The sequence below is a fragment of the Amblyraja radiata genome, chromosome 16 (genome assembly GCF_010909765.2).
Source record: "Amblyraja radiata isolate CabotCenter1 chromosome 16, sAmbRad1.1.pri, whole genome shotgun sequence".
Classification (NCBI taxonomy): Eukaryota; Metazoa; Chordata; class Chondrichthyes; order Rajiformes; family Rajidae; genus Amblyraja; species Amblyraja radiata.
This window is the reverse complement of record NC_045971.1, coordinates 1,057,871-1,068,852: the sequence shown is the minus strand read 5'-3', so window position 1 is coordinate 1,068,852 and position 10,982 is coordinate 1,057,871. Positions and strand designations below refer to the sequence as shown.

At 49.3% G+C, this 10,982-nt stretch overlaps 1 protein-coding gene across 1 annotated transcript in view; it reads left to right on the top strand.

Annotated features, from left to right (window-relative positions):
* The first annotated feature begins 1,703 nt into the window (after window positions 1–1,703).
* The window catches only part of LOC116981715 (keratin, type I cytoskeletal 17-like), a 32,421-nt gene continuing 23,142 nt past the window's right edge, over window positions 1,704–10,982 (top strand). Inside the window, exons 1-3 of the mRNA XM_033034770.1 lie at window positions 1,704–2,249; window positions 8,521–8,603; window positions 10,413–10,569. Coding sequence (XP_032890661.1) covers window positions 1,785–2,249; window positions 8,521–8,603; window positions 10,413–10,569 — 705 coding nt within the window. The 5' untranslated portion in view covers window positions 1,704–1,784. The remainder of the gene's footprint in view (window positions 2,250–8,520; window positions 8,604–10,412; window positions 10,570–10,982) is intronic.

Genomic DNA, 10,982 nt, shown 5'->3' with positions numbered 1-10,982 from the left:
CTCAAGTCATGTCCCCTTGTTTGAATCTTCCCTACTCTCAGTGGGAAAAGCTTATCCACGTCAACTCTGTCTATCCCTCTCATCATTTTAAAGACCTCTATCAAGTCCCCCCTTAACCTTCTGCGCTCCAAAGAATAAAGCCCTAACTTGTTCAACCTTTCTCTGTAACTTAGTTGCTGAAACCCAGGCAACATTCTAGTAAATCTCCTCTGTACTCTCTGTACTCTGTACTCATCTGGTTGGGTAACTATAGTTGGGTGGAGATTATTCCATGCTTTAATTGTGCGGGGGAAGAACGAATTGCTGTACACATCTGTCTTTGTAGCTGGGATCACAAATTGGATCGAATGCCCTCGTCTGCTCCTAATTGGTTTGGGTTTGGTGTAGGTCTTGTAGTCTATGTCGAGCTGACCATTTAACATTTCGTAAAAACAGGTCAAACGGTGAGCTTCACGTCTGTCTTGGAGAGGGTTCCACCCCGACCAGACAGTTCAGAAGTTTGGTGACACTCGCTTCTCGCTCATAGGTGTTAGTAACAAATCGAGCTGCCTGTCTTTGGACACATTCGATGGAAGAAATGTTTTTATTTGTGTATGGGTCCCATGCTGCAACTATGTAGTCCAAATGAGGTCTAACGAGGGTGAAGTATAGCTTCTCCTTGACAGAAGCTGAACAATGATGAAAGTTGCACCTCAGGAAGTTTAGGACACCTGTTGCTTTCACTGTTGCATGATGAGTCTGACCATTCCAACGCAGATCATTCTGCAATTTGATGCCAAGATACTTGTTGTTTGGATTCTTCAAGGGTGGCACCAAGTATATTGTAAGGTTTCGCCTGGATTCCTCTTTCTGGTGACACGCATAGTTTCACATTTGGAAGGGTTGAACTGCATGCCCCATTGTTGTGACCACTCAACCATAGTATCGAGATCCTTTTGGAGATCATCTTCATCATCAGCTGACTTCATTGGACGGTACAGCAAACAATCATCAGCGAAAAGTCTGGTCGTACTTGTGACTTTTTCATGGATGTCATTTATGTAAAGCAAAAATTCAATATGATCATGGCTGATCATCCAACTCAGTATCCTGTACCTGCCTTCTCTCCATACCCCCTGATCCCTTTAGCCACAAGGGTCACATCTAACTCCCTCTTAAATATAGCCAATGAACTGGCCTCAACTACCTTCTGTGGCAGAGAATTCCACAGATTCACCACTCTCTGTGTGAAAAATGTTTTTCTCATCTCGGTCCTAAAAGACTTCCCCCTTATCCTTAAACTGTGACCCCTTGTCCTGGACTTCCCCAACATCGGGAACAATCTTCCTACATCTAGCCCGTCCAACCCCTTAAGAATTTTGTAAGTTTCTATAAGATCCCCCCTCAATCTTCTAAATTCTAGCGAGTACAAGCCGAGTCTATCCAGTCTTTCTTCATATGAAAGTCCTGCCATCCCAGGAATCAGTCTGGTGCAACTGGTGATCCATGGGCTGGGCTGTGGGGATGTTTGCAGTCCGGGGACCGCGCACACTTGTGGGACCGGACTGTGCCGCTGGCGGGGAGGCGGGAGGCATGTGGTTCCACCGGCTGCAGCAATGCAGGTACCTGAGCCAAGACAAGACACCCTGGTTCCTGGTTCCAAACCTGACCGTCTACATTCTGCGGGTCAGACCGGACTGCCGCACCCTCAGCGATGTTGTATTTAAAGTCCCGGGCGTTTGGGTCCAGACACAATCCTGCTCTCTCAGGCTGAGTTTACGAGGCTCCACATCTCCAGACTAACCATGCAGTCCTACAACTTCTCGCAGCAGGATCACCCGATGCAGTCCCGCCGGTCTGGGTCGGTGGTGCTCAGCTCTAACCGTTCACAGCGGATGAGTGTGGGGAGCAGCGGCGGCGGCGGCGGCGGCGGCGGGGTAACGGCACGCCGAGCCATCAGTGTCTACAGTTCCCAGAGGCGGGGCACCCGTATCTCCTCCAGTTATGCCCCCAACAAGGGCAGCAACGTCGGCAGCTTCTACTCGGGGTCCCACAACTCGGGGGGGCTGGGGGCTTTCTCCATCAACGAGAAGCAGACCATGCAGAATCTCAACGAGCGCCTCGCCACCTACCTGAACAAGGTCCACTCTCTGGAGAAGTCCAACAACCAGTACGAGCTGCAGATCAGGGAGTACTACGACAAGAGGTCTCCCGCCGACGTCCGAGAGATGGGAGACCACTGGAAGACCATCAGCAGCCTCCGATCCCAGGTGAGTGAAACCTCTTAGGTCAGATGAGTGCTCTGTCCAGGTGAGTGGATCTCTGTGTCCAGGTGAGTGGATCTCTGTGTCCAGGTTAGTGGATCTCTGTGTCCAGGTGAGTGGATCTCTGTGTCCTGGTGAGTGGATCTCTGTGTCCAGGTGAGTGGATCTCTGTGTCCAGGTAAGTGTGGATCTGTCCAGGTGAGTGGATCTCTGTGTCCAGGTGAGTGGATCTCTGTCCAGGTGAGTGAACCTCTGAGGATTTAGACCAACTCACCACCTTTGCAACCATGGTATCATCAACCAAGGGGCAGATAGGGTAGACAGTCAAAACCTTTTCCCGGGGTGGAAATGTCCAAGCTAGAGGGCAGAGCGTGAAGGTGAGAAGGGAAAAGTTTAAAGGACATGTGTGGGGAAAGTTGTGGAGCCTGGAACGTGTAGCCAGGAGTGGTGGTGGAGGCAGACACGATAGTGGTGCTTTAGCTAGGTACATGGATATATGGTGAACGGATGGATTACGTGTCGGCAGATATAATTGGTCCTGGCATCATGTTTGGTGCATTCATGGTGGGCCGAAGGGCCTTTCCCTGTGCTGTACTGTTCTATGTTCTATGTTCCAGCTCTGCAGCCAGGTTCTTGGGCCATCTTACATTATTTTCACCCCTAGGTCAGATCTTCATAGGATCAGACTGCCCTGCTTTGATTGAGTAATTTTATTTAGCGAATGCAAAGTCCTTTAGCCAAGCAGTTGCCTCTTGATCTGCTGTATGAAGGGTGACAAGTCCTCCTTTGAGTCTTTGTTGAGGGCATGCTTCAATGATGTGTTGCATTGTTTGCTGCTCTCCACAAGCACACCATGGGGTTGGACTGCTGCCCCATTTGTGAAGGCTGGCCAAGCAGGGGCCATGTCCAGTCCTGAATCTATTCAGCGTCGTCCACTGCTTCCTTGGGAGATTGGTGCCAGGGACCGGTAGGGTGGGGTCTGACACCAGATGTTTATTTGGGACGTCCTTGGACTCCCATTCCCTTTTCCAAGCTGATTGGATGGTGAAATCAGCTGGTGGTGGGTTCTTCCAAATTGGTCGTCTAGATGGAAGTCGAGCAGTGGGTGGGTTGAAGATGTCCATGTGAATTGGCAGATGAGGGGAGTTTTTGGTCTTTTGGAGCATCCTTTGAGTGAGGACTACTCCCCGGATGTGTGGAGGGGCTATGTTGGATAGGACAGGGAGCCAGGGGAGTGGTGTTGAGCGGATTGTTCCTGTGATGATCCTCATTGTTGAGTTCAATTGGGTATCCACATGGTGTGTGTGGGATGACCTGGACCAAACAGGGGCACAATATTCGGCTGAAGAAAATGCAAGGGCTAGTGCTGAAATGCGCAGTGTGGGGGCTGCTGCCCCCCACTTTGAGCCAGCAAGCTTACTGAGGAGATTGTTTCTGGACTTCACCTTAGCTGCTGTTCTTTTAAGATGTTCCTTGAAGGATAGGGTCCTGTCAAGGGTCACTCCGAGGTAGGTTGGAGTGGGGGCATACTTCAGTTTGGTCCTGCTCAGATAGATGTTTGGTTCTCTTGTGGCTTCTGCATTATGGAGGTGGAACACACTGGAGACCGTTTTTGCTGGGCTTGGTTTTAGGCGCCAGGTTTTGCAGTACTCGTCCAGTTTAGCAAGGTCTTCATTGAGCACCTGTTCCAATGTACCAAAATCTGGTGCTTGGAAGGCCAAACAGATGTCATCTGCATAGATGAATTTGCGGGATTTGGTGGTGGGTAGGTCATTTGTGTAAAGGTTGAACAAGGTTGGGGCTAAAACTGACCCTTGCGGGAGCCCATTCTTCTGCATTCTCCATGCACTCTTGTTCTGTCCAAGGTGAACTCTGAACCTGCGGTTGGAGAGCAGAGATTTGATGGTTTCTGATGCCCAGGCAGGGAGTGCTTTGGTGAGTTTTAGGTGGAGGCCTTTGTGCCACACAGTGTCATAGGCTGCGGTGAGATCAAGGAACACTGCCCCGGTCTTCAGTTTGTTCTCGAAGCCTTTTTCAATGCAGGTGGTTAGGGCCAGAACTTGTTCTCCTGTGCTGCGGTCCTTGCGGAAACCTGCCTGATCCACACTGAGAATCTCTTCTACTCCTGGAGATATACGTTGTAGTATAAGGCGTTATAAGATTTTGAGTGGGACGCAGAGTAGAGAGATTGGGCGGTAGCTTGCTGGTAGTTTTTCGTCTTTGCCAGGTTTTGGTATAGCAATGACTTTTGCTGTCTGCCATATCTTTGGGATGGAGTTATTCTGTATGGCCCTAGTGTAGAGTTGGGTCAGCCAGGTTAGAGCTCGGGGGCCCAGGTGCTTCATGAACTCTGGAGAGATGTTATCATAACCTGCTGCCTTTCCACATTTCAGGCCCTGCAGGACCTTCTCCAGTTCAGCCACCTCGAAGGGCTCAGGGTTTCTTTCCTTTCCAGGTGTTCGTCGAAGCGTCCTTAGCTCTGTTGCGACAGCTCTTCTGGTGGACTTGTCTTGGGGTGCTTTTGCAATATTCAGTAGGTGGGATGCAACCTGGTTGGGTGTGACAGAAGGTCGGCTTTGGGTAGGGGGTTTCTGTGCAGCTCCTAGGCGGCGGATGAGGCTCCAGCATTTTCTGCTAGAGTGGGTGAAGTTTAGTTCTGCTACTGTCTCCTCCCATTTCCTTTGCCGAGCTGAAGATAGTGATTCAATGAGATGTTCTGCTATCTCAGGGTCCCCTGATGTTTTGTAGGTTTGTAAGAGGGCAGCGCTTTCTCCATCCAGGCATGGGACGTAGAGGGGACGGTAGCCTCTTGGAATTGTTTTGTGGGCGGCTTTATAGATGGCGCTGCAGAAACGGTTGTATGCTTCATCTACAGTGATGGTGTGGAGTGGGATGGTAACAACACTCTGGTCTAGAGTTTCACTGTATTTCTTCCAGTTGGCTTTGCGGAAATTCCAGCGCATCTTTCTTGGACTGTTTATGACTGGGAGGTGTAGGCCGATGTGTATGAGTGAGGGGCGGTGTTGACTGTGGGGGAAATCTTCCAGGATGAGGGTCTGTGCAGGGTAAGGGGTTCCATTCAAAGAGCTGACCCAGCACAGGTCAGGAGAGTAGTCCTTGTTCCACCTGGCAGAGTGGAATGTTCCTCTTTGTTTTGGGTCGTGTATGAGAGCAATGTCATTTCTGGATGCCCAGTCTGAAAGTGCCTCCCCATCATGATCCGCTGCTGGGTAACCCCAGTCAGGGTGGTGGCTGTTAAAGTCTCCCACATAGATGGCAGGGTGGGGAAGGGTGGGTAGGACTTGCAGATCCCAGTTGGCACTTGGTGGCTTGTACACATTGACAATGTGGAAACCACCAATAGTTATGGTATCCGAGAAACTTGCTATGGTCAGGTGACTTGCTTCAGCTATCTCGGAGCGCACATAGGTGGCACGTCCATGTTTGGCGTGGGGAGCGTAGCAAAGAAGATCAAAGCCATTGATGGTGTAACGGCCCACTTCCTCTGTGCCAACATGAGTCTCTTGGAGACAGATGACGTCAATGGAGTGTTGGTGGGCGAGGACTTCGATGAGGCGTCGCTTGGCTGCAGAGAGGCCTTCAACATTCAGTTGTAGTATTCGGAGAGCAGGTCCAACTGCTAGGTGCTCTTGAGGCTGGTCGTTGTTGCTGCTTTCGGCTTTGGGATAATGACTAGGATTCTTTGACTTGGCTCTCAGGCGTCGTCTTGTAGAATTTAGTCTGCTGGAAGGATCATTGGCTTCCCCAGGCGAACCTGGGTACTGAGTAATTGAAAAATATAGTATGAAAGGCCATTCGACCCACCGGGTCCACACACCGATCATCGATCTCCCATTCACACTAGTTCTATGTTATCTCATCTTCACATCCACCTCCTACGCACTAGGGGGCAATTATCTCACAAACCCGCACGTCTTAGGGATGTGGGAGGAAACCGCAGCACCCATGCAGTCACATGGAGAACATGCAAACTCCACACAGGCAGCATCCTATGTCAGGATTGAACCAGAGTCCCTGACGCTGTCTGTGAGGCGTCAGCTCTCCCAAGCCGTGCCACCATGGTGCAGAAAGACAGCATTGGACATCAGGCCTGTGTGGCTGAGAGAGTTAGGTTGACCAGGCCAGCCCTGGTCATCGTGGTTTCCACAGAATTCTTGGCATCGATTTATTATTATCAAACATTTCTTGATTAGTGCAGGGGTCAGAGTTTATGGGGAGAAGGCAGTAGAATGGGGTTAGGAGGGAGAGATAGATCATCCATGATTGATGTAGACTTGATGGGCCGAATGGCCTAATTCTTCTCCTATCACTTATGACCTTGACCTTATTATCACGTGTTCCAAGATGTAGTGAGAGACTTTGTTCTGCATGGATAGTTTAATTCAGTTTAGAGATACAGCACGGAAACAGGCCCTTCAGCCCATCGAGTCCGCGCTGACCAACGATCCCCGCACAATAACACTATCCCACACACACTAGGAATAATTCACAATTTTTCCGAAGCCAATTAACCTACAAACCTGCACGTCTCTGGAGTGTGGGAGGAAAGCGGAGATCCCGGAGAAGACCCACGCAGGTTACGGGGAGAACGTACAAATTCTGTACAGACAGCACCCGTAGTCAGGATCGAACCCGGGTCTCTGGCACTGTGAGGCAGCACCTCTACCACTGCGCCACCAGACAAATCGTACCGTAGGCAAATACATCAGGCAGGGTAAAAGAGAAAATAACTGTGTCGAATATAGTGCAGAGCAGGGTGGGATTGAGTGGGGGTGGGGGTGGCTGGTCAGTGGTCACTCTGATGGAACCTGGGATCCACAACACTCTACAATTTCTTGTGGTCTTGGACAGAGCGGTTGCTAAACCAAGTTGTGATGCACCTGGACAGAGTGATAGACAATAGGTGCAGGTGTAGGCCATTCGGCCCTTCGCAGTGCATCGAGTGTGGATGATCACTAATTTACATTGGTAGACAAAAATGCTGGAGAAACTCAGCGGGTGAGGCAGCATCTATGGAGCGAAGGAATAGGCGACGTTTCGGATCGAGACCCTTCTTCAGATGTTGCCTTTTTCCTTCGCTCCATAGATGCTGCCTCACCCGCTGAGTTTCTCCAGCATTTCTCCAGTCTACCTTCGATTTTCCAGCATCTGCAGTTCTTTGTGAAACATTAAAAACTAATTTACATTTTATCATTGATGATTTATCTGTGTGTTGTTGTGGTAAATGTGTCTGTAAAGCTCTAGCAAGAATGTCATTGTTCCCTTGCAAGAACATATGACAATGAAACACCTTTAACTCTCGATCACCTGTGCTCCTAATCAATAATCAAATGCTGCAGAAACTGCATGAAGCAATACTCCACACCACAGTCCTGTAAGAACATGTGATATTTCCCTCCCCCATCCCACCCCCATTTTTCACACAGAGAGTGGTGAATCTCTGGAATTCTCTGTCACAGAAGGTAGTTGAGGCCACAGTTCATTGGCTATATTTAAGAGGGAGTTAGATGTAGCTCTTGTGGCTAAAGGGATCAGGGGGTATGGAGAGAAGGCAGGTACAGGATACTGAGTTGGATGATCAGCCATGATCATATCGAATGGCGGTGCAGGCTCGAAGGGCCCAATGGCCTACTCCTGTACCTATTTTCTATGTTTCTATCCCCTCCTCCCACCTCCGTCTCCTCCATCCTCTACTCCTCACAGGTTCATAAGAGATAGGAGCAGAATTAGGCCATTCGGCCCATCAAGTCTACTCCCCCATTCAATCATGGCTGATCTATCTTTCCCTCTTAACCTCATTCTCCTGCCTTCTCCCCATAACCCCTGACACACAGGGTCTCCTCTCATGCCTATACTCAGCTTCCCTCTCACCTCCTCTCTGCCGCCACTTGAGCCCTTCCTGCAGTGTCCTGCCCCATCCCGTCCCGTCACCCACCCACCTCTCTGGGCACGTTCTCCTGAATGCTGAAGAAAGGTCTGAAGAAGGTTGTAGGTAGGAACTGCAGATGCTGGTTTAAACTGAAGATAGACACAAAATGCTGGAGTAACTCAGCGGGACAGGCAGCATCACAGGAGAGAAGGAACGGGTGACGTTTCAGGTCGAGACCCTTCTTCCGTCTGAAGACCTGAAACGTCACCTATCCCTGCCCCCCAGAGATGCTGCCTGACCCTCTGAGTTACTCCGGCACTTTGTGTTCTCTGCTGCTTTATATTAAGGACATTGGTTCAGTAACGAATGCCATGTCTTATTTTTCAGATCAATGGCGCTTCCCTGGCTAACGCCAAGATCCTGCTGCAGATTGACAATGCAAAACTGGCTGCAGATGACTTTAAAACCAAGTGAGTCATGTCACAGTAAGGTCACACAAACACCCTGTGCTCTGCCTCACCGACTCCTTTGTGGAAGACTAACTACAGTAACTGCAGTGGAGGGGCTTGTCTTCTCACCTCTCAGATTCAGTTGAGTTTATTGTCACGTGTACCGAGGTACAGTGAAAAGCTTTTTTGTTGCGTGCTAACCAGTCAGCGGAAAGACAATACGTGATTACAATTCGCTCCATAGATGCTGCTGCACCCGCTGAGTTTCTCCAGCATTTTTGTGTACCTTCGATCTTCCAGCATCTGCAGTTCCTTCTTGAACTCGTGATTATAATTGGCCCATTTACAGTGTAGAAACATAGAAACATAGAAAATTGGTGCAGGAGGAGGCCATTCCGCCCTTCGAACCAGCACCGCCATTCATTGTGATCATTGCTGATCGTCCCATATATAACCCGTGCCTGCCTTCTCCCCATATCCCTTGACTCCACTAGCCCCTAGAGCTCTATCTAACTCTCTCTTAAATCCATCCAGCGACTTAGCCTCCACTGCCCTCTGTGGCAGGGAATTCCATAAATTCACAACTCTCTGGGTGAAAAAGTTCTTTCTCACCTCAGTCTTAAATGACCTCCCCTTTATTCTAAGACTGTGGCCCCTGGTTCTGGACTCGCCCAACATTGGGAAAAGTTTTCCTGCATCTAGCTTGTCCAGTCCTTTTATAATTTTATATGTTTCTATAAAATGCCCCCTCATCCTTCTAAACTCCAGTGAATACAAGATAGTCTTTTCAATCTTTCCTCATATGACAGTCCCGCCATCCCAGAGTTGCTCCAGCACTTTGTGTCTATGGATGGAATGTAATCCGAACTAGTGTGAGGTGATGCATTTGGGGATGTCAAATACTGGCTGAACATAAACTGAGTCAGGAGCTCAGCAGCATTGATGAACAGCGGGAGGTTGGCGTGCAACTCCATAACGTCCCAAAAATGGCGCACAGATGGATGGGGTAGTGAAGACAACATTTGGCCTCCATGGCCCATTCCACTGAGTATAAGAGTTGTGCCGTACAGTTCCATCTATCTGTTGTCTTCTTCTTCTTGCGTGCACAGCCTAAAGTTGTAGGACAACTTGTTCTATTTGATCTTACTTGACTGTGCACGCCGGGTTGATTGCATTCGTCGAAACAGGGCGGACCACGTGAAGGTTGCAATCTCCCATCCCATCTATCTGTTGTGACTTCATGTTACAGCTGTACAGAATGTTATGTGCAGTGCTGGTCACCACACTAATGTGCTAGCATTGGAGAGAATACAGAACAGTGAAAGGCCTGGATAGAGTGGATGTGGAGAGGATGTTTCCACTAGTGGGAGATTCCAAGACCAGAGTTCATAGCCTCAGAATAAAAGGACGTTCCTTTAGGAAGGTGATGAGTAGGAATTTCTTTAGTCAGAGGGTGGGGAATCTGTGGGATTCCTTGCCAGGGAATGATGAGGAGCCCAAGTCAGTGGATATTTTTAAGGCAGAGATAAGGGAAGAGGGTGATGGTGGAAGGTTGCTTCTCGGACTGGAGTCCTGTGGCTAGTGGTGTGCCTCAGGATTCGGCACTGGGCCAGGGAAGGATGTGGAGGCAAAGTCAATGGATATTTTTAAGGCATAGATTCTTGATTAGGACGGGTGTCAGGGGTTATGGGGAGAAGGCAGGAGAGTGGGGTTAAGAGGGAAAGATAGATCAGCCATGATTGAATGGCAGAGTAGACTTGATGAGCCGAATGTCCTGATTCTGATCCTATCACTTATGAACATTGACAAGCCCCTTTGTGTGTCCTGCAGGTATGATTCAGAGCTGGCCATCAGGCGTGGTGTGGAGATGGACATCGCTGGGTTACGCAAAGTCCTAGATGAACTGACCATGGCCCGAAGTGATCTGGAGTCACAAATCGAAGCAATGAAGGAAGAACTAATCTACATCAGGAAGAGCCATGAAGATGTGAGTAGTACACATTGGAAACGTTGATGCCATTCGTCATGTAGTTGGCTTGTGGCATCAAGGAGCCAACTTTGATTGTGTGACATAGGGAGAAAGTGCAAACTCCACCCAGACAGCACCCGAGGTCAGGATTAAATGCGGCTCTCTGGTGCTGTGAGGCAGTGGCTCCACCTGCTGCAGCACTGTACCTCTCTTAAACCAACCAATGGTTTTCTCAATGGAAAGTGCTGGGGTCACTGCATCGAGGCAAATTCCTTGTATGTGAATACTTGGCCAATGAACTCATTCATTCATTCTAATGGCTTTCATTGTAATTTCATCAAGTCCAGAATCTCCCTCCTGCTCCCACACCTCAACACCATTTGGCATAATCCATATCTTCCTAATGCCTTCACGTTGCGGTGAACTTTCGG